At 43.9% G+C, this 19,274-nt stretch overlaps 1 protein-coding gene across 1 annotated transcript; it reads left to right on the top strand.

Moving 5' to 3' along the window:
• Window positions 1-1,292: 1,292 nt before the first annotated feature.
• Window positions 1,293-3,834, top strand: LOC110494047 (protein BTG2). Its single transcript, XM_021568732.2, has 2 exons — window positions 1,293-1,788; window positions 2,387-3,834. Exons 1-2 carry the CDS (start codon window positions 1,641-1,643, stop codon window positions 2,737-2,739), a joined length of 501 nt encoding a protein of 166 aa, XP_021424407.1. The 5' UTR covers window positions 1,293-1,640; the 3' UTR covers window positions 2,740-3,834.
• Window positions 3,835-19,274: the final 15,440 nt, after the last annotated feature.

Consider the following 19,274-nt stretch of genomic DNA (forward strand, 5'->3'; position numbering starts at 1 on the left):
CAAACAGTAAGTACATTGATCCGCGACTCTACAAAAGGGGGGCCACCAGTTGCCCATCCCTGATCTAAACCCACAGGATCAGAAATGTAAATATTAAGCCGGTGGGGTTGAACTCTTCAATTTGCAATGGACCAGAAACCAGCCATGCCCTTACCTGCGAGAAGACCAATCACATACACACAACCTCAGGAGCTGCTGTGGCCTTTGCTGTGTGAGCATAAATGCTAAAGTTCATTTGCTATTCAGACAAGCAGGTCAAGCATGTGGTTGTGGCATTTAAGCAACAGGCTGTCGGCCACAAGAGAAAATAAATCTCAGTGGCTCTGGAGAACTAGATATGGATCTTGTCCCCCATTACTACCCCACCCCACCAAAAGAAATCTAACCTGAACACCGTGATACTAATAGCCAGGTCAAAAGGCCTAGGAGGACAAAGAGCAAACCAGATGGCAAATACCAGAAAGTGTTTGATCTGAGGCCTACTGCTCCTGTTGAGAATGGATTTCTCATATAGCCAACATGTTCACATTGTGATGTGTTTTCTAAAATATAAACTAATATGTTTTTTCAGACTGACGACTCTCTACGCTGGGTCTACACTGACTACAGTTCACTGACGGGTAAAACTGCACAATTCTATTTGAATTCCCAACCACCAGATGTCACTGAAGTAGCACCAGCGGAACGGAATCACAATGCCACACACTTGAACGCTGTGATTTAACAGTTTGTCCCCCGCAGTCGAGAAAGTATTTAACCACATAAAACTGTATTGGCATTGATTCAATTAAATATGTTGTGTTTAATACTTGGATGCATACTTGGGATTAATGTTTTTGTCAATAGCAGTGTGTTCATTTCACTTGGCTGAAGGGGATCGAATAACTTCTCTCGCAGCTTTTCTTCCTGGTGTAGCGTGTTTACTGTATCTGCAAAGTTTAAACAATAACTATTTTGTCATCAAACCTATTTTGAGTTGATGTCAATTGTTGTTAAAGACGGTAGTTAGTGTAGTGGAAAAACCATAAACGAGAAAAACATAAATGTTCTCGTTTGAAACTTACGGTAAGGGGTGTTTTTATCGTACTGTCGTCACAAATACTTTTAGAGCAGGGTTTGACGTCAGTTTCTATATTTGGTGTTGGACGGAACCCTATTTGCATGTTAATCCCACCACGCTCTCGGATTGTTTTCCACGATGTGAACCAATCACATCGCACAGTGTGTGCGCTTTCTCTGTGAATCCCATTGGTTAAAATGCCAATCACTCAAAAATGGTACTTGAGTAACGTCATCCATTCTCTGTCCCTTGATAAAAAGAGGCCACAAGACGTAATGTAAGCACAAAGAGAACTTGGAAGTGCTGTTTGAGAGGCCACAGCATCAAGCGAAACATTTTTTGGGGATAAAGAATGCTGATTGTTACGTTGGCCAGAGCCAACTTGGTGCGTTGATATTACTGCTTCTGACTTGAAGATTCCATTTACTGAAGGATTCGCCCTGGACTGGAGTGAGGCCCACATATCTTTTTCAGTTAGCTAGCCAACGTTAGTTTACGGTACCTCTGCTTCACACTGCATTCCTGACGAAAAAAAACGTATTATTTTCTACGAGCTGAAGTAACTATTTTTGCGGGCAAAATGAACCAAGCATACTCTTCTAGAAGTGAAATAGGCCCCGAAGTAACGGCCGCAGCAACCTTTGTTTCCAGGCTATTGAGAACAAGAGGCTTCCTGAGCGAACACCAACTCCATGATTTCAGAGATTGTCTTCAACAGTCATTATCAGGTAATTTGGTTAGCCATTTCCTACAGAAATAGATTTGCTCGGTACTAAAGTTCATGTCGAAATGGCTTCCTAAACAAACTGGTTGCTTGTTTACTAGCGTCAACCTAGCTAACGTTAGCTAGCCTTTGTCTGTTCAACTGACTGTTAGCTAGCGAACATTCACTTTCTGTCTTGTTTTATCGATTTAATACTTAATTTCAGCCAAATGGTCTACCTATATTAGATAATGTTGAAATACAAGGCCAACCTGTTGCTTACGTGTCTTTTTCACGATGTTTAGTCGAATGGCTTTGCTGTTTTTGCAAGGCAGCAAGTTCTCGTTAGCCTAGGTAAGCTTGTCTCGAGACTATACTAATAAATTAGGCCCAATCGGATCGACCAACTGTCTATTCTCGAGCATAGCTATATTTGGGGCGGCGAGCGATGTCGGCAAAAGTTGATAGGTAGTAGTATCACATATCAGTAATTCAAACTCATTCAAAAGAGGTTGTCTTGTCTATTGCTAGCATCAGCTGTCACGTTTTATTGTCTGGGGCTTTGTTTTCAAAGCAGCACGTTGACTTCTAATTTCATGTCTGTCTGAACATTTTCTCTTCAGAGCACTACCAGAACCACTGGTTCCCTGACAGACCACAGAAGGGCTCTGGCTACCGCTGCATCAGAATGAATCATGAAATGGACCCAATCATTGGCAGGGCTGCTGGTCGGATCGGACTTACTAGCGATCAGCTCTTTGCCCTCCTTCCCCGGGAGCTGACACTCTGGGTGGACCCTTTTGAGGTCTCTTACCGCATCGGGGAGGATGGCTCCATCTGTGTCCTCTATGAGGCAGAGTCCCTAGCGCCCGCAGCAGCCCCTAGCCCTGACCCCACACACAACTGCAAGAATCAGTTTCTGATCGGTGGCCGCACTAGCCCTCCGAAGAACTACCTGATGACTGTCTCGAGCTAGTGTGGTTCAGGCACTACTGCGACGCCAAACAGCATCGGTGTGAAGGCCATCGACCACCCACAGTGATCCTTTTTGTATTTTCATTTCATAGTGTTTCCCCCTATTAAATGAACTTGATTGCTTATTTAATTGAATTTGCGTATTCTAAAAGCACCTGGTATTTGTTAGAGCGTTGGGTAGCACTTTTGAATGTTTGACTACCGGCCCATAGGCTCTAATTGCACTGCTGAGACTCAGTATGTAGTGTGCATATGTCCTGTGGTATTAGCACACTACATGCAAGCATGGGCTTTGTTAAGTGTAAACACAACATCTGGGATTCTGATGCTAGTTTCTCATGGTGTAATAATACTTCACGCCACTTCCCACACATGTAAACTAAAACAATCGTATAACTGGAGTCAAGTATTTGTTCAGAAACCTATACATTTACAAAAATGTGGTTTTATAATTCAGTTCACTGCTGGTTTGTAATCTTACGGGACCACGTCACCTATCTGTGCCCTGAAATCAAAGACCCAAGACAAAATGTCTGACTTCCCAGTTGCAAAAAAAGCTGCCTCTAAAAAGGTGAGGTCTGCTGCCCAAACACCTTTGAGGAATACTGCCTAACTTTCATAGATCCTTTTTTCACAATAGTCAGTGTTCAGAAAATTGGAGTATGTCAATCTCTAATTTCACACCTCTTGCATCCCAGTAGACATAACATTAATCATTTAAAATGGCTTCTGCTGTCAACATGTTCAAAAAGGGGTTAGGATTTAAATATTTCACTATTGTGAATTTTGTTGTTGGGAAGTCTTCTGTTATCCCCCCCCAGGTAGAATAAGCTGTGAGGTGGTTGTTGGCGTCATTTTAACGTCTAGCACTGCCAGGTAGTGTGGTGCTCTCAGCCCTCTGTAGCATCCTCTTCTTCCTACCGAGCTGTTGAGCAGCTCACCATTGCTTACTGTTCTAGACAGGGGAAGGATATAGTTTGTAAGCTATTTGAAGCACAGTAAGCATTTAAAGTAACTATTTTAAATGACTTTTGTGCATCTATAAATATTTGTACAGTTTGTCACAATTTTATTACAATAAACCTTTATGAATTCACATTGTCTCTTGTGGTGAGTTTCAATTTACATTTGAGTGTTCCTAATCAACACAGCTTTGCACCTGTAGCACATTGTAAGTGATCTATTCCTTTTGTGACCCAAGGGAACCTGTCAACATTATGCTTTCAATTTAACCAGTTACGAACAAAGTCTTTACAATGATGGAGAAACCCGAGTAACGCTGGGCCAATTGTGCGCCGCAATATGGGGCTCCCAACCACGGCTGGCTGTGATACAGCCTGGATTTGAACCAGAGACAGACCTTTTGCACTGAGATGCTGAGTCACTCAGGATGCCTCTGCTCTAAGTCCATGTGTTGATCTGAAAGGCTTGTATAGTATTTGGCAAAAAAACGGCACCTAACCATAGGGCAGGACCATTATACCCTTCTGCTCCTTTCAGGTCTAGTTGGCATGAGTGGCCTTGGTTTGTGTGAGTGGTGCGTTTTATCACTTTCTGTTGTGTTCACTATCAGGACCAGGCCTGTCTGTACCTCCAGCACTGGCTTGGCTTAAGGGCACACCTGTGTCTGGACATGCTCTACACCAGCCACAGAGGGATCTATCAGCAGTTTCCTGGATGTAGTCATTAGGTGGAATGTCTTTTTAATATACATTTCTATTGGACAAATTTGGGTATGTCCCTCTGTTTTTAAGAAACCTTCAACTGAATCTGCTTAATAACTACGCCTCTGTGTCCTGGGAGAATGTGTCAAGTTACATTATGAACCCAGCCTCTGTGTTTGTGCAGGCTTAATTTCTGTCAAACCCTTCAACGAGGGTGTTTGTGTGAACATGCACATTTGTTAGGAGAAAGCGGCAGTCTTGAATCAGCAATCCTACCTTCTAGGAATGGAGAGACCTGTTTGAGTCTAAACACCAGGCTAAACAGTGTTGGTAATCACAACACAGCCAATAGATCTACAGACTGAAGTAATGTTTTCTAAACCTGTATTGGCAAAGGTGCCCTCAGGTTGGTTGTGTGGGGGTAAGTACTATAAAATAAAGGACTATGAGGGTGTGTGTCTGGTTCCCCATGGCTTATTTTTGGTCACGCTGGCACTCTCTTGTCTGAAATGCTTTTACCTTTTGATTTCAAACTTTTTAGCAAAAAATGATTTTGAGTTGACCTGCCCAGACAACTAAAAACTTCAGTTATGTATTCTGCAGTGTGTTTATGTAACAATGTGAGTCATACAACACAATGAATGCCAACACTCAGGGATGTTTTACCTCAAGTAATTACGAACAGAATACGCACACAGCTGGAACAGGAAGGGGCTGGTATAAAGAGGAGCAGGGCTCTGTTGTGACCTCCAGTACCACGTCTAGCACACAGAGAGAATGAAGCCCTGCAGTGGTTCCATTTCCATAAGAAATAAGAAACCCCTGAACCTCCCTCTCTGAGGGCCAGTCAGTGTTGCCTGGCCTTCCTCACTCTCCTCTTCTGTGCCCCTAAAACCCAGCAGCAGAGAGGGGGGAGAAAATACCAGAATGCAGCTCTCTTAAGCCTAGCTCACATTGGTAGCTGGAAGTGTATCAAATCCCAATTGTTTGCATATCTGATTCGAATCTGTTATTTTTCCTGTAGTCTGAACAGCCAAAAAGCACATGGAATAGGATATTTCAAACCACCTTCATAGGTGTCAGTCAGATACAAATCTGATTCCTGGTTTGCCCTCAAGTGGTTTTTAGACTTATTTGGCATAGCTTGTTGCTCGGTAGCTACTCTGTTGACAGTTTGACAAGAACATGTGGAAGATAAATTAATGGTTTACAAACAAATTAGTGAGTGTGCTAGAAAGCTAACTAGCTAGCTAGTTGATGGCTGTGGCTAGCTAACAAAAATACTTGTTTTGAAAGTTGGATTGATTGATCTTATCCTTTGTGGCTTTAAAAGTGTTCTTACACTATGATTTTGAACATTTAAAAGTAATTGGGAAATGTCCACTGCAGGCATTGTTGTCACCTTAGCTTGCTACAACTTCTGAGTGACAAGAATCACAAGCACCACCACCAATCAGTCTACACAACTGTGCACACACCTATGACAACTAGCGTAGCCATGTCAGAAAATTACTGCTGTCTGAACACACACAGATCTGATTTGGTCACTTGTAACTTGCTGTTTGCACAGTGAGTATTCCAAAACGGATTTGAAAAACAAAACTGATTTCAGAATTAAGTCCTGCAGTGTGAACCAGGCTTAAAAGACTGGAAAGGAGGTTGTTCTACCCACTCCCTCATCCATCCCTGTTACCCCTTTCTTCTCCCTCTGCTGACCCAGGAGGGGTGAGCGATAGACCCCTTTGCAGCACGCTTGCAAGACAATTTGAGACCTTAGAACCTTACAGTCCTATCTGCGCAAAGCATTGTTCTGAGATATTGAGCATTAGTTTTCACATCCCAGATCTCAGAACTGTTATGTAGTGAATTCTTCTTTCATAACCTTAACCTAAAGTGTAGAGTATCAAAAGTTATTTGAAAAAAAACAATTTGGGGGGTGCAATAGCAGAAATCTGGGTTCAGTCAAAAGTTTCTATCTGGCATAGAAAGTTACAATTATTTCAATTTCAATGGAATAGTACAGACATGTAATGATTAAATAAAGGGAATAACCTTCCTTCTTTCTAATCACATCATCAAATATAATAATTAATGTTCATCGCAGATTTGTTAAAGTGATAGTTCCCTAAAATGTCAAATGGACTATATCCTATGGATAACTAACAAAATTGCTGAAGCCTAGCCCTGGATGAGTAAACTGATATATTTGTCTGGTCTCTGACACCCAAAGTCAGCAAAGTACTTGCTAGTTATCAACAAAAATGTGGTAAGTTTGTAATTTTAGTGAAATACCCCTTCCATGGAGATTTTTGTAGACAAAAACAGCAATGCCTCTCCTAAGGGCCTCAAACACGCTGTAAGGTACCTATTATTTATTTGTTTTTACCACAAAGAGCTTACGTTATGGACATTCTTCTGAGCAGAACCTATGATATGAATAATCAAGGATTCGGGACAGCAAGGTTCTATCTGTGAAATGTATGTAATGTTTTGAGATAATGAGTATTTTTTAAGTGCCAGATCTCAGAACTGTCTTGTGATCTCTTCCTCGTCAGGACTCAATAAGTATGTCACCTTAAATCGTATTATTTGGGATTGGATTGCAGATAGAACCTTATAGCACCATGTTAAAAGGTGTTTACACAGATATAACTTTCAGATGTGTATTTTTTTTCTCCATCATACATTTAATTTTTCAAAACTCTGACATATCTCACATGTAAAGGACCACCGGAAGAGCAACTCTATCATTTTTGACTAACATGTCAGATAGAACCTTATAGGTCCCAAATTGGCATCGCATCGCTGGGCCTTTCAGGAGAGGGTGTTTGTGAAACCTGGGGAGATGGTGGGGAACAATAAAAGAGGCATGCCTCGCTCCCCCCTCTCATAGTAGCCATAGCACCATCTGTCCCGTCCCCACCTCGCTCCTGCCCCCCCCCCCCCCCCCCCCCCCGCCCTCCTCACCCCTCCAGCACTAAACAGAGAGCAAAAGGCCTCTTTCAGCTCAACGGACCCCCTCAGCCCTCCTGTCTTCCTCTCACTGGTACAGAGGCCCGTGAGGTCGACAGAACTTTTCACGCAGCAACATGTACCTGTGGTGGATTACTCCGCTTTGACTGAGGGGGAGAGAGGAAGAGAGAAAAAGGGCGAGGAAGGGGAGTAGTTGAGCAGAGAAACAGAGGAGTGGAATCAGTGCAATTTATGCCTTTGAAGGAATCCTATTGATGTGTAGATGTCTGAGAGCAGAAGTTTCCAGAAGTTTGCCCGCTGCTTTTATGTTGGTCTGAGCCTCTGCAGCTACAAAGTAAATCGCTAACTGTCAAAGTACTTCAGTTTTCTTTTATTGAGTTAACTCTTAAGCTGTGAATCAGTACAACAGTCACATTTGTAACTATGTCAATCTCTAATTTCATATACAAAATACATACTACAATATACGCACCATAACTCTCAGAAAATATGGACAATCAGATACTTTCTAAGAGTTTATCTCTACCTTATTATTTACAGTGTATTGGTTGTGTGTGGGGGAAGGGAGCATTTATGTGTGTGTGGGAGAGAGAGAGGGGATATGTCTGGGTGCAAACAAAACAGTGAGTGAAATGGTGTGAAGAGGGATATAACTGGAAGTGGGTAAACAAGATGTAGGTGTTAGGGCGGAGCACAGAGGGTGTAGTTTATTACCCAGTTTGTCTGTTGCTGTCGCTCTGTCTGTCTTTTGGTGTCTGACTAGTACCTGTGTGCTCGCTTCAGGATTGTGTCACTGTAGACCAATGTGTGTATGTTGTTGTTTACTGAGTTGGTTCTTTGTGTCTGCTTAGAGGACACCACTGCGTGTCGGTGTGTGCGTCTGCTCTCGGTTGTGTGTGTGTGATCCAGTTAGAGTGTCATCATAAAGTAGGGTGTGAAGGAGGATATAATGGGAGGTGAGGTGATGTGTGTAAACACGGTGTGGGTGCGAGGCTCAACATGGGGCCACTTTATTGACATCACAGTGTGATTGGCGAGGCATAGATAAAGCAGAGGGATATGTCAGAGACATAAATGGAACGATTCTCTGTCTGTTGAAACAGTGTGGATTCCACCTCAATTCAGACCTATCACATGTACGCACACACGCACGATTCACATTTCTCCCTTGATCTAGATTGTAGAGGAAAGGAGACCCTCCAATCCTACATACATGTAGATCATTGTGCTTCATCTTAGGTCACGTCTCACATATCACACGGTTGTCTCTTCGCTTCGTCACCCAATCAAGACTGTGTAAAGCTGCCACTCCGTGTCTTAGGAGCACACAGGCAAAGCACACTCTAAATGAGACCCAGTTAAGATAGCAGTATGCAAAGCTAACTATGGTAACTAGCCAGGGAAATTCTGCTTCCCTGATGCCGGATCCTCTTTGGCCCTTGGGAGGTAGACAGGTGGTTAAGAGTGACACAGTGACCCAAAAATGTACTTCATGTAACACTTGCCATAATGGACATTTTGCTCCTGTAATAGTGCTTATGCCAGCCTAACAACGTGTTCCCTGTCTAAAGTAGCCTGCGGATTTGGCCTGCTGTGTTGTAAAACTGGCCCATAAACTGAACAAACACCGTCGCAGTCTCTCTTTTGCCAGGTGCTGAGTTTGCAGATTGACGTTCACCATGGTTCCCTTTGTCTGCACTCGGCCTGAAGTACAAGGTTAGAGATAGGCTGAATAGTTTGTGACGTTGTACTCTTGATTGCTACAGAGAGACAGACAGAGTGGACTTCAGCGGGGGCTCTCTGTCTGCAACACACCGGACAGAGTCAAAAGTGCTCTGAGTGCGCGAGTGTGTATGCTTGAGTGTGTGTGAAAGAGACAGAGAGAGAATAGTCTGCCTGTCACATTCGGGCCAGAGTGATACTGTGTCCCCATGGGAATAAGTGTGTGTGTGTGTGTGGCTTTGACAGAGCCTCTCAGGCCAGACTGATAAGTACAGTCTCCTGGAACACACACCAGATAGGAGAGACCATAAAAAGATAAATGTGGAGCATCAATGTTCAACCTGACAGCCAGTCTAATATCTATTCATATGACAACTGAACACTCGCATTTTGAAAAATAAACACAACTTGGAATTGTGTACTAGTGCAGTATGTGTGTGCTCATTTGATAATTCCAGTCAGTTTGTTGTTTGTGTTAGGCCATAGTTGGGACAAAGATGGGTAGAGTTACATCTCTCTCTCTGTCTCCCACCCTCTCTTTCTTCCACCCTCTTATCTAACTTTGTTAGGACATTCTATTGAGGAAACTGCATCTCAAGTTACCTGTGAATGCCCCCTAACCACACGTAATTTTTTTTTACAAAAAATACGTTTTGGGGGTGAACTGTCAAGAATGTAACACTGTTTCCTATTGTATGTTGGCCAGAATGATTCAGATTTACATTCAGAGGGTTTAACAGTCACATGTACAGGGTTGCAAGTGTGAGTGCAGGGTACAGTGGAAGTCTTAGGGTTCGAGTTCCAACACGCAGGACTGGTGAAATAAAAATAATGAAAATGGTAATTAAACAATAGAAATAGCAGTATATACATAATATACATGATAACATGATTATGGGTGTGTACATTTGAGGTCATTCCCTAAACAAACCCCCAGTCTCCCCTGTCCGTGCCCTCCTTTCCCCTTTCGTTCTCCCAGCCTGTCTCTCACTCTCTCCGCGCCCAATGACAAAGAATGGATGATCTCTGACCTGTAGGGACTGCTGGGGCCAGTCAAACGTTGAATTCTATTCAATCTGATTCCTCGATAGAAACTTTCTGATCGAGCGTTTGAGCATTTACGTGAGTGCAGTCTCTACTAAAGCGGGAACATTGCCTTTACTTTTCAATCACTCTGAACATTCACAATTCGGGTTTAATAAAGCACTAAATGTATGGACCTGTCTGCTTTCTCATTGGTCGATGGCGGCATCCTAGCAGGTTTCTTGCTTCTTTCTCTATCTGTCTCTATCTCCCTGTCTATGTCTCTCTCTCTATTTCTATCTCTCTGTCTGTGTCTCTGTCTCTATTTCTATCTCCCTGTCTATGTCTCTGTCTCTATTTCTATCTCCCTGTCTGTCTCTGTTTCTCTGTGAGACTCACAACAAAGTGAAACTGCTTCTTCGTGCCACAGTGCCGTTGAAAGTCACTTATAGAAGTAGAGAGATGGTAAACAGTACTGCTAGTGTGTCTCTTCTTACCCCAGGGAAATAGAGATTCAATAGGGTCTTTGACAGAGCAGTCCCCACATGTATTTGGGTTCCCCCATGAAAAAAAAGATTCATTTAGAATCCCTAAGCTATAGGATCTCAAAGCTTTTTTTTTTCTCTCTCTCTCTCTTTCTCATTCATCTCTCCCTTTCACCTCCATGCTACCCTTCCCTGTCCTGAGGCTGCCAGTGTCTCAGCTCAGGCTTCATTCCCCATTCTGCACACAAAACACACCCACCCACATCCCATTGCCTTGGCCTTGCTCCCCCCCCAGACCATCACAACAGAAACTGTTCGGAGGCCACTGGCTGAAGTGGAAGATAGAGCATGAGAGATTCCTCGGTGGCCCATCTCCTCAGAGACCATTTGTCAGGGTGAAAGATGATTCTCGACACAGTGTATTTACTGGTTGACCTCCCGGCCCAATACGTTACAATAGACCCTGTCTATTCTGCTATGTGTGAGAGAAGCATACGAGAGGTGCCACTCAATAACCTTCTCATTTTCATTCTCTATTCTCCTATCCTCTCCCACTCACTCGTTGTATCTTATGTGAAACCCTACCGTCTCTGTCTGTGTGTTCTTTCTTTCGCCCACCTGTCTCATTTCTCCTGCAGTGCTGGAAAAAGTACCCAATTGTCATACTTGAGTAAAAGTAAAGATAGCTTTATAGAAAATGACTCAAATAAAAGTGAGTCACCCTGTATAATGCTACATAATACTACTTGAGAAAAATTCTAAAAGAATTTGGTTTTAAATATACTTGAGTATCAAAAGTAAAAGTAAGTGCTTTAAATCATTTCAAATTCTTTATATTAAGCAAACCAGACAGCGGGATTTTACATTTATTTATACATAGCCATGGGGCACACTCCAACACTCGGACATGATTTACAAAACAAAGCATTTTTGTTTAATGAGTCGGCCAGATCAGAGGCAGTAGGGATGACCAACCAGGGATGTTCTCTTGACAAGTGCGTGAATTGGGCCCATTTTCCTGTCCTACTAAGCATTCAAAATGTAAAGAGTACCTCTGGGTGTCAGGGAAAATGTATGGAGTAAAACGTACGTTCTTTTCTTTAGGATTGTGGTGGAGTAAAAGTAAAAGTTGTCAAAAACATAAATAGTAAAGTACCCCTAAAAAAACGACTTCAGTAATGCTTCAAAATATTTTTACTTTACACCACTGTTGTCATGTAGCCCATGATCAAAATGGCGGAAGGGAACTGAGACGTAGCTGTGCTGCTAACTGGGGGAAGTCCCTATGGAGGGAAGCTGGGGGTTGTTAACTGTAAAAATGCAGGTTTGAACTTTTATGGAAGTTTTTTATTGTTTCTACTGGAGTTTTACTGTAAAGAACCAAACACTTATAGGACACAAAGCCACAGTACCTCCACAATTCTCTCCCATCTGTCTAGTGATGACCCAAGTTTTACATTTTTTTTTTTATCTTTGTGCTGTAATTTTACCTCAGACTAAAGACCTTAACAAAAGTGTGGGAGCATAACTCGATTGTTCGTTGTTTTCTCTAAACCTCTATGTTTCTTCTCTATCAGAGAATTGATGTTATATCACTCATCTCACAAAACCCAACCCAGACTACAAACATACAAACAACCGCAGATTAGATCAGACATTTGCTTCGTCTTTGATTCTCTAAGTGATGATAATGAGTAACGAGTTAGTGAGTTGGTTGGAATATGACTCAAAATACATTACCGTTAGCTCTGTCCCTGCTAGTTCTGATTGTTGATTCTCTATGAGTCTCAGTGGTAAACATGTTGGACTGTTCCTCTCACATTGCCGGACGTTCATATAGAAATGTATTGTGCAGAAGAGATATGAACAGAACGTTTCACCCCACTGAACACACCCATGGTCTCTTGTTAGTTTCATGGGGGAGTGACCCTAGCAGCTACCTGTGTCTTTAAAGTCAATCTCATTAGAACAGGGAAACACTAGTCAAACAGCACTAAACTCCAGTGAATAGGTAAATAGGTCACAGTAAAGCTGCAAAGGTGAGACTTTAAAAGGACAGGGTGAGTTTTATGGGTGCCGTGAGTCTTTTAGCAGCTGTTTACCAACTCTCCCTCTGACCGTGTCCCCCTCTTCTTTCTCAACCCCTGAATTCCCCACCATCACTCCCCCCAGCCCCCTCACCTCACAAAGCCTAAATTGTTCCCTGTGGATGCCGTGAACTCGACCCAATCCAGGGGCAGCTGTCTGAATAAATCCATGCACGCACGCACGCACACACAGGGGCTTGTGGCCCACCCCCTCCCAGACTGCAGCCATATCCTCTCCAGCCCCTCCCCCAGACTTCCCCCATAACAAACTCCCAGGTCCCCCCTGATCTCCCATCCCAAAACAACCCCCACTTGATACACATGGGAAACTGTTGAGTGTGAAAAACCCAATAGCGTTGCTGTTCTAGACAGAATCAAAGCAGTGCGCCGGGCACCTACTACCATACCCCATTCAAAGGCACTTCAATATTTTACACGATCCATGTCTCAAGGCTTAAAAATCCTTCTTGAACCTGTTTCCTCTCCTTCATCTACACTGATTGAAGTGGATTCAACAAGTGACATCAATAAGGGATCATAGCTTTCACCTGGATCCACCTGGTCAGTCCATGTCATGGAAAGAGCAAGTGTTCCTAATGTTTTGTACACTCAGTGTATACAGTGCATACGGAAAAAATATTCAGAGACCTATATTTTTCAGACGCCAAAAATACATATTTTCCGGACATTGAAAATATGTCATTTACCGACATTGAAAATACGTATTTTGTAGTAATTGAATCTATGGCAAAATTTTAATTGCACATACATTTTTTATGAAGTAAGCATTATATCACATTCATCAAGGAAAGAGGTGGCAATGTAAGATTGTGACAGAATATGTATTATTGCTCCCATCTTGCACATGCATCTATGTTAGCTTTTTCAAAAGCTTTAAACCTGTCAGCAAAGTAGACAAACCTATAGATTAAACCAACAGATCACTTCAAATACAATAATATTCTCAGTCAAGGTTACAGATTTTTCTTTTCTTGCTATGACTGTGATATGTTGTTGTTTATAGACCTCAGTTTAACGCATTGACTGTAAGTCGCTCTGGACAAGAGCGTCTGCTGAATGACCAAAATGGAAATGTTAAAACAAACACTTGCAAAGCATGCTGGGTACTTTGACCATTCACTGATGGGTCAGCCCACTGCTGATGTGTGTCTGTGTGTGTGTGTTTTGTGTCTGTGCGTGTACTTGTGTGTGGTGGAAGAGATTGTCTCCGTGTTGATAGAGAGGAGGACAGGGGGATGGGGAACCTAAAACATTTCTAGGAACCTTCTGGAAAACAGGCATGTTGAGGGTTTGAAAAACAAACACTACTCCACTTAAAAGTGGGCCTTACCACTGGCCCTGCCTCCACACCCACGCCCTCCTCTCCTCACTGGCCCTGATAGAACTGAAGAATTACGCTGCTCTATGTTCTCCACACACTTCAGTCTGAGACGGCCATCGTTGAAGTCGTTTGTGGCACGTTAAAATGAGGGGTGTTGAACAAATCAAAGTCGTCAGCAACGGGAACATCTGTAACCCGTCAGAATATCAAAGTATTACGAATTTTCAAAATGGCACTTTTACCCACCTGTGTTCTGGCTCTGGCCCTACCCATCATTTTTTGGGGGACCAGTCAGAATGTGTTTGTGTTCTCGAAATCTTCGGGGAGGTACTCGGATCCAGACACTAACGTCCGTGGGCGTGATGTAGCGTTTGGCCGGAGCAAGGAGTTTGGGTAGCCAGGCAAACCCCCCCCCCCCCCCAGATCTGGGTGATAGGATCAGAACCAGACCTCTGGGGTGACCCAAAACAACAGTAAAACTACTCTAAAGAGTATGTGTGTGTAAACACCCAGAGGACAAGGCACCGTTCACAGACAATAGAGGTCATGATGTGGGGTAAATGAGGTAGCATGACGAACCATCAGCTTGACCAACAGTAGTTTATTAGGGCCCATGTTTTTGCATCGACTTGCCTTGACTAGTCAGTCATAAAGAAGTAGCCCTAAGGACTAGGTTGTCCTTTCCATACTATGACAAGAATGCATGGGTGTGTGAGTACGCCTATAGGACTAGGGGATAGGCCTTTTCTAAAAATGAATTGTGTGGGTGTGTGTGTGTGTGTCAGCATGCGTGTGCGTGAGTAAATGAGAGATCTTGCACGTGTCAGTGTGTGTCATTCCAACACACAGATTCCTATCCAGGGCTGGATTAAGAAATCATAGACCCTGGAGCTTTGTTTTTTTCAGGCTGTTGGTTGTGGCCTGTGGTATTATGTGCAGATCCTTGCAACATGGGGCCGTGCCTGATCATGTTGAAACATGAGGTGATGGCGGCGGATGAATGGCATGACAATGGGCTTCAGGATCTCACCACGGTATCTCTGTGCATTCAAATTGCCATCGATAAAATGCAACTGTGTTTGTTGTCTGTGGCTTATGCCTGTCCATACCATAACCCCACCGCCACCATGGGGCACTCTGTTCCCAACCTACAGTTGAAACCGGGATTCATCCGTGAAGAGCACACTTCTTCAGCATACCAGTGGCCATCAAAGGTGAGCATTTGCCCCCAATGAAGTCAGCTATGACACCAAACTGCAGTCATGTCAAGGCCATGGTGAGGACGACGAGCATGCAGATGATCTTCCCTGAGACGGTTTCTGACAGTTTGTGCAGAAATTCTTTGGTTGTCCGGGTGGCTGGCCTCAGATGATCCCGCGGGTAAAGAAGACGGATGTGGAGCTCCTGGTTACACCTGGTCTGCGGTTGTGAGGCTGGTTGGACGTACTGCCGAATTCTCTAAAGCACATTGGAAGCGGCTTATAGTAGAAAAATGAACATGCAATTCTCTGGCAATTCCTGCAGTCAGCATGCCAGTTGCACTCTCCCTCAAAACAGAGACCTGTGGCATTGTGTTGTGTGACAAAACTGAAGATTCTAGAGTGGCCTTTTATTGTCCCCGGCACAAGGTCACCTACTGTATGTAATGATCATACTGTTTGATTAAATTATTGATTTACCACACCTATCAGGTAGATGGATTATCTTGACAAAGGAGAAATGCTCAATAACAAGGATGTAAATAATTTATACATTTTTTAAATTGACAAATACTCTTTTTGTGCGTTTGGAACATTTCTGTGATCTTTTATTTCAGCTCATGAAACATCAGACCAATACCTTACATGTTGATTTGATATTTTTGCTCAGTATATGTCTACGGCCACAACGCAAGAAGCTGTATGTTCGGCACGCATGCTGCCCAAATTACAGCCTTCCAGACTGTAAGCAACCGGTTACTGCCAAAATAAAGGAAACACTTGAGTAAATGAGGGACACAAAGTTTATGTTATTGTGTGTGGGTGTATTTTCCTGGCATGGTTTAGGTCCACTTGTAGAATCTATGCCAAGGCACATTAAAGCTGATCTGGCAGCTTGTGGTGGCCCAACACCCTTTTAAGACACTTTATGTTGGTGTTTCCTTTATTTTGGCAGTTACCTGTTAGCGCTTGTGACATTTTTTTTAATCAAGTTAATTAAAAAAAAACGACTTGTCCTCCGTGCCTAAATGATGCTCTCTGGTGTATTTTGAACATTGAGAGCGGGTTAAATGTTGTTTTTTTCTAAATGTTTTGCCTCTTGGGCCCCTGACTCACAATTGACCTGTCACATGTATTTATTATGCTATTTATTTAGTTTATTTTGATGAATCAGTTACCCAATCATGGCAGGGCCCCACAGTTACCGACGTGGGCTCCTTACCTCCTCTCCTCCCCCATCGTACGATTAGCAGAGCGGTGGCAGCAGGCTGTCTACACTCATTGAGAGCAGGCTCCTGAATCCTCCTGTGGTTTGCTGTTGCTGTAAAGAAATAAAAAATATATACTTCATATCTAATACAGTATATACTGTATATATGTATTTTTGTATTACTTTTCTTGCTGCCTCTTGGGCTCCCCATAGGCCTGGGCCCAGGGGCTTCAGCCTCGGTAAGCTCCTGCATTAAACCCGCCCTGTTCATATTATTCAGATCAACATCAGAGGGCCACTCCTGTTGGTTACAGGTTGTAACTTGACCTCTTTCCCAGGGTGCATTGCATTGTGATTACCTGTGGCAGGAAGCCAGTTCCTGAGAATGTCTCTGTTCATCAGATTAGTAAACCAAGATAATGGCTGATTATACCACAAGAGAGGTCTGTTGTTTTAGTTATGGCTAGAGCCAGCCACCCTATCGGCCCCCAGCAAGACAGATAAGAAGTCTTCTAACTTCACCCAGCTCAATGGAGAGCACATTGTTTTGTGCTGTGACCCATCTCAAGCTTTTGGGCCACCAAGTCAACAAAACCAATGTTTAGTCAGGTCTAAAAGTAGTCTGAAATTGTAACCCAAAGGGAATCCTCCCCAACCCACCAGTGAGTCTTTAGGAAACAGTGGTCTGGCATCATTTAGCTGAAGAGGATATGATTACAGGCGACGAGGGGGGTTTGCTGAGTGCTAGGTTTCGGGGAGTTTGTGTGTGGGAAAGTGTGTGAGACTGAGACTTCAGTATGTGTTGGTGCTAGGCTTCAGGGTTAGTATGTGTGTGTTGGTGCTAGGCTTCAGGGTTAGTATGTGTGTGTTGGTGCTAGGCCTCAGGGTTAGTATGTGTTTGTTGGTGCTAGGCCTCAGGGTCAGTATGTGTGTGTTGGTGCTAGGCTTCAGGGTTAGTATGTGTGTGTTGGTGCTAGGCTTCAGGGTTAGTATGTGTGTGTTGGTGCTAGGCCTCAGGGTCAGTATGTGTGTTGGTGCTAGGCTTCAGGGTTAGTATGTGTGTTGGTGCTAGGCCTCAGGGTTAGTATGTGTGTTGGTGCTAGGCTTCAGGGTTAGTATGTGTGTGTTGGTGCTAGGCTTCAGGGTTAGTATGTGTGTGTTGGTGCTAGGCTTCAGGGTTAGTATGTGTGTGTTGGTGCTAGGCCTCAGGGTCAGTATGTGTGTTGGTGCTAGGCCTCAGGGTTAGTATGTGTGTTGGTGCTAGGCCTCAGGGTTAGTATGTGTGTTGGTGCTAGGCTTCAGGGTTAGTATGTGTGTGTTGGTGCTAGGCCTCAGGGTTAGTATGTGTGTTGGTGCTAGGCTTCAGGGTTAGTATGTGTGTGTTGGTGCTAGGCTTCAGGGTTAGTATGTGTGTTGGTGCTAGGCTTCAGGGTTAGTATGTGTGTGTTGGTGCTAGGCTTCAGGGTTAGTATGTGTGTGTTGGTGCTAGGCCTCAGGGTTAGTATGTGTGTTGGTGCTAGGCCTCAGGGTTAGTATGTGTGTGTTGGTGCTAGGCTTCAGGGTTAGTATGTGTGTGTTGGTGCTAGGCTTCAGGGTTAGTATGTGTGTTGGTGCTAGGCTTCAGGGTTAGTATGTGTGTGTTGGTGCTAGGCCTCAGGGTTAGTATGTGTGTTGGTGCTAGGCCTCAGGGTCAGTATGTGTGTTGGTGCTAGGCTTCAGGGTTAGTATGTGTGTGTTGGTGCTAGGCCTCAGGGTTAGTATGTGTGTGTTGGTGCTAGGCTTCAGGGTTAGTATGTGTGTCTTGGTGCTAGGCCTCAGGGTCAGTATGTGTGTTGGTGCTAGGCTTCAGGGTTAGTATGTGTGTGTTGGTGCTAGGCCTCAGGGTTAGTATGTGTGTTGGTGCTAGGCTTCAGGGTCAGTATGTGTGTTGGTGCTAGGCCTCAGGGTTAGTATGTGTGTGTTGGTGCTAGGCCTCAGGGTTAGTATGTGTGTTGGTGCTAGGCTTCAGGGTTAGTATGTGTGTGTTGGTGCTAGGCCTCAGGGTTAGTATGTGTGTTGGTGCTAGGCCTCAGGGTTAGTATGTGTGTTGGTGCTAGGCTTCAGGGTTAGTATGTGTGTGTTGGTGCTAGGCTTCAGGGTTAGTATGTGTGTGTTGGTGCTAGGCTTCAGGGTTAGTATGTGTGTGTTGGTGCTAGGCCTCAGGGTCAGTATGTGTGTTGGTGCTAGGCCTCAGGGTTAGTATGTGTGTTGGTGCTAGGCTTCAGGGTTAGTATGTGTGTGTTGGTGCTAGGCTTCAGGGTTAGTATGTGTGTGTTGGTGCTAGGCTTCAGGGTTAGTATGTGTGTGTTGGTGCTAGGCCTCAGGGTTAGTATGTGTGTTGGTGCTAGGCCTCAGGGTTAGTATGTGTGTGTTGGTGCTAGGCTTCAGGGTTAGTATGTGTGTTGGTGCTAGGCTTCAGGGTTAGTATGTGTGTGTTGGTGCTAGGCTTCAGGGTTAGTATGTGTGTGTTGGTGCTAGGCCTCAGGGTTAGTATGTGTGTTGGTGCTAGGCCTCAGGGTTAGTATGTGTGTGTTGGTGCTAGGCTTCAGGGTTAGTATGTGTGTGTTGGTGCTAGGCTTCAGGGTTAGTATGTGTGTTGGTGCTAGGCTTCAGGGTTAGTATGTGTGTGTTGGTGCTAGGCCGCAGGGTTAGTATGTGTGTTGGTGCTAGGCCTCAGGGTCAGTATGTGTGTTGGTGCTAGGCTTCAGGGTTAGTATGTGTGTGTTGGTGCTAGGCCTCAGGGTTAGTATGTGTGTGTTGGTGCTAGGCTTCAGGGTTAGTATGTGTGTCTT

This window comes from Oncorhynchus mykiss, chromosome 17 (genome assembly GCF_013265735.2).
Source record: "Oncorhynchus mykiss isolate Arlee chromosome 17, USDA_OmykA_1.1, whole genome shotgun sequence".
In the NCBI taxonomy this organism is placed as follows: domain Eukaryota; kingdom Metazoa; phylum Chordata; class Actinopteri; order Salmoniformes; family Salmonidae; genus Oncorhynchus; species Oncorhynchus mykiss.

Coding starts and splice junctions, on each gene's coding strand:
- LOC110494047 (XM_021568732.2), top strand. CDS start 1,641: ATGAACCAAGCATACTCTTCTAGAAGTGAAATAGGCCCCGAAGTAACG. Junction 1,789..2,386: donor TCTTCAACAGTCATTATCAG/GTAATTTGGTTA, acceptor TTTTCTCTTCAG/AGCACTACCAGAACCACTGG.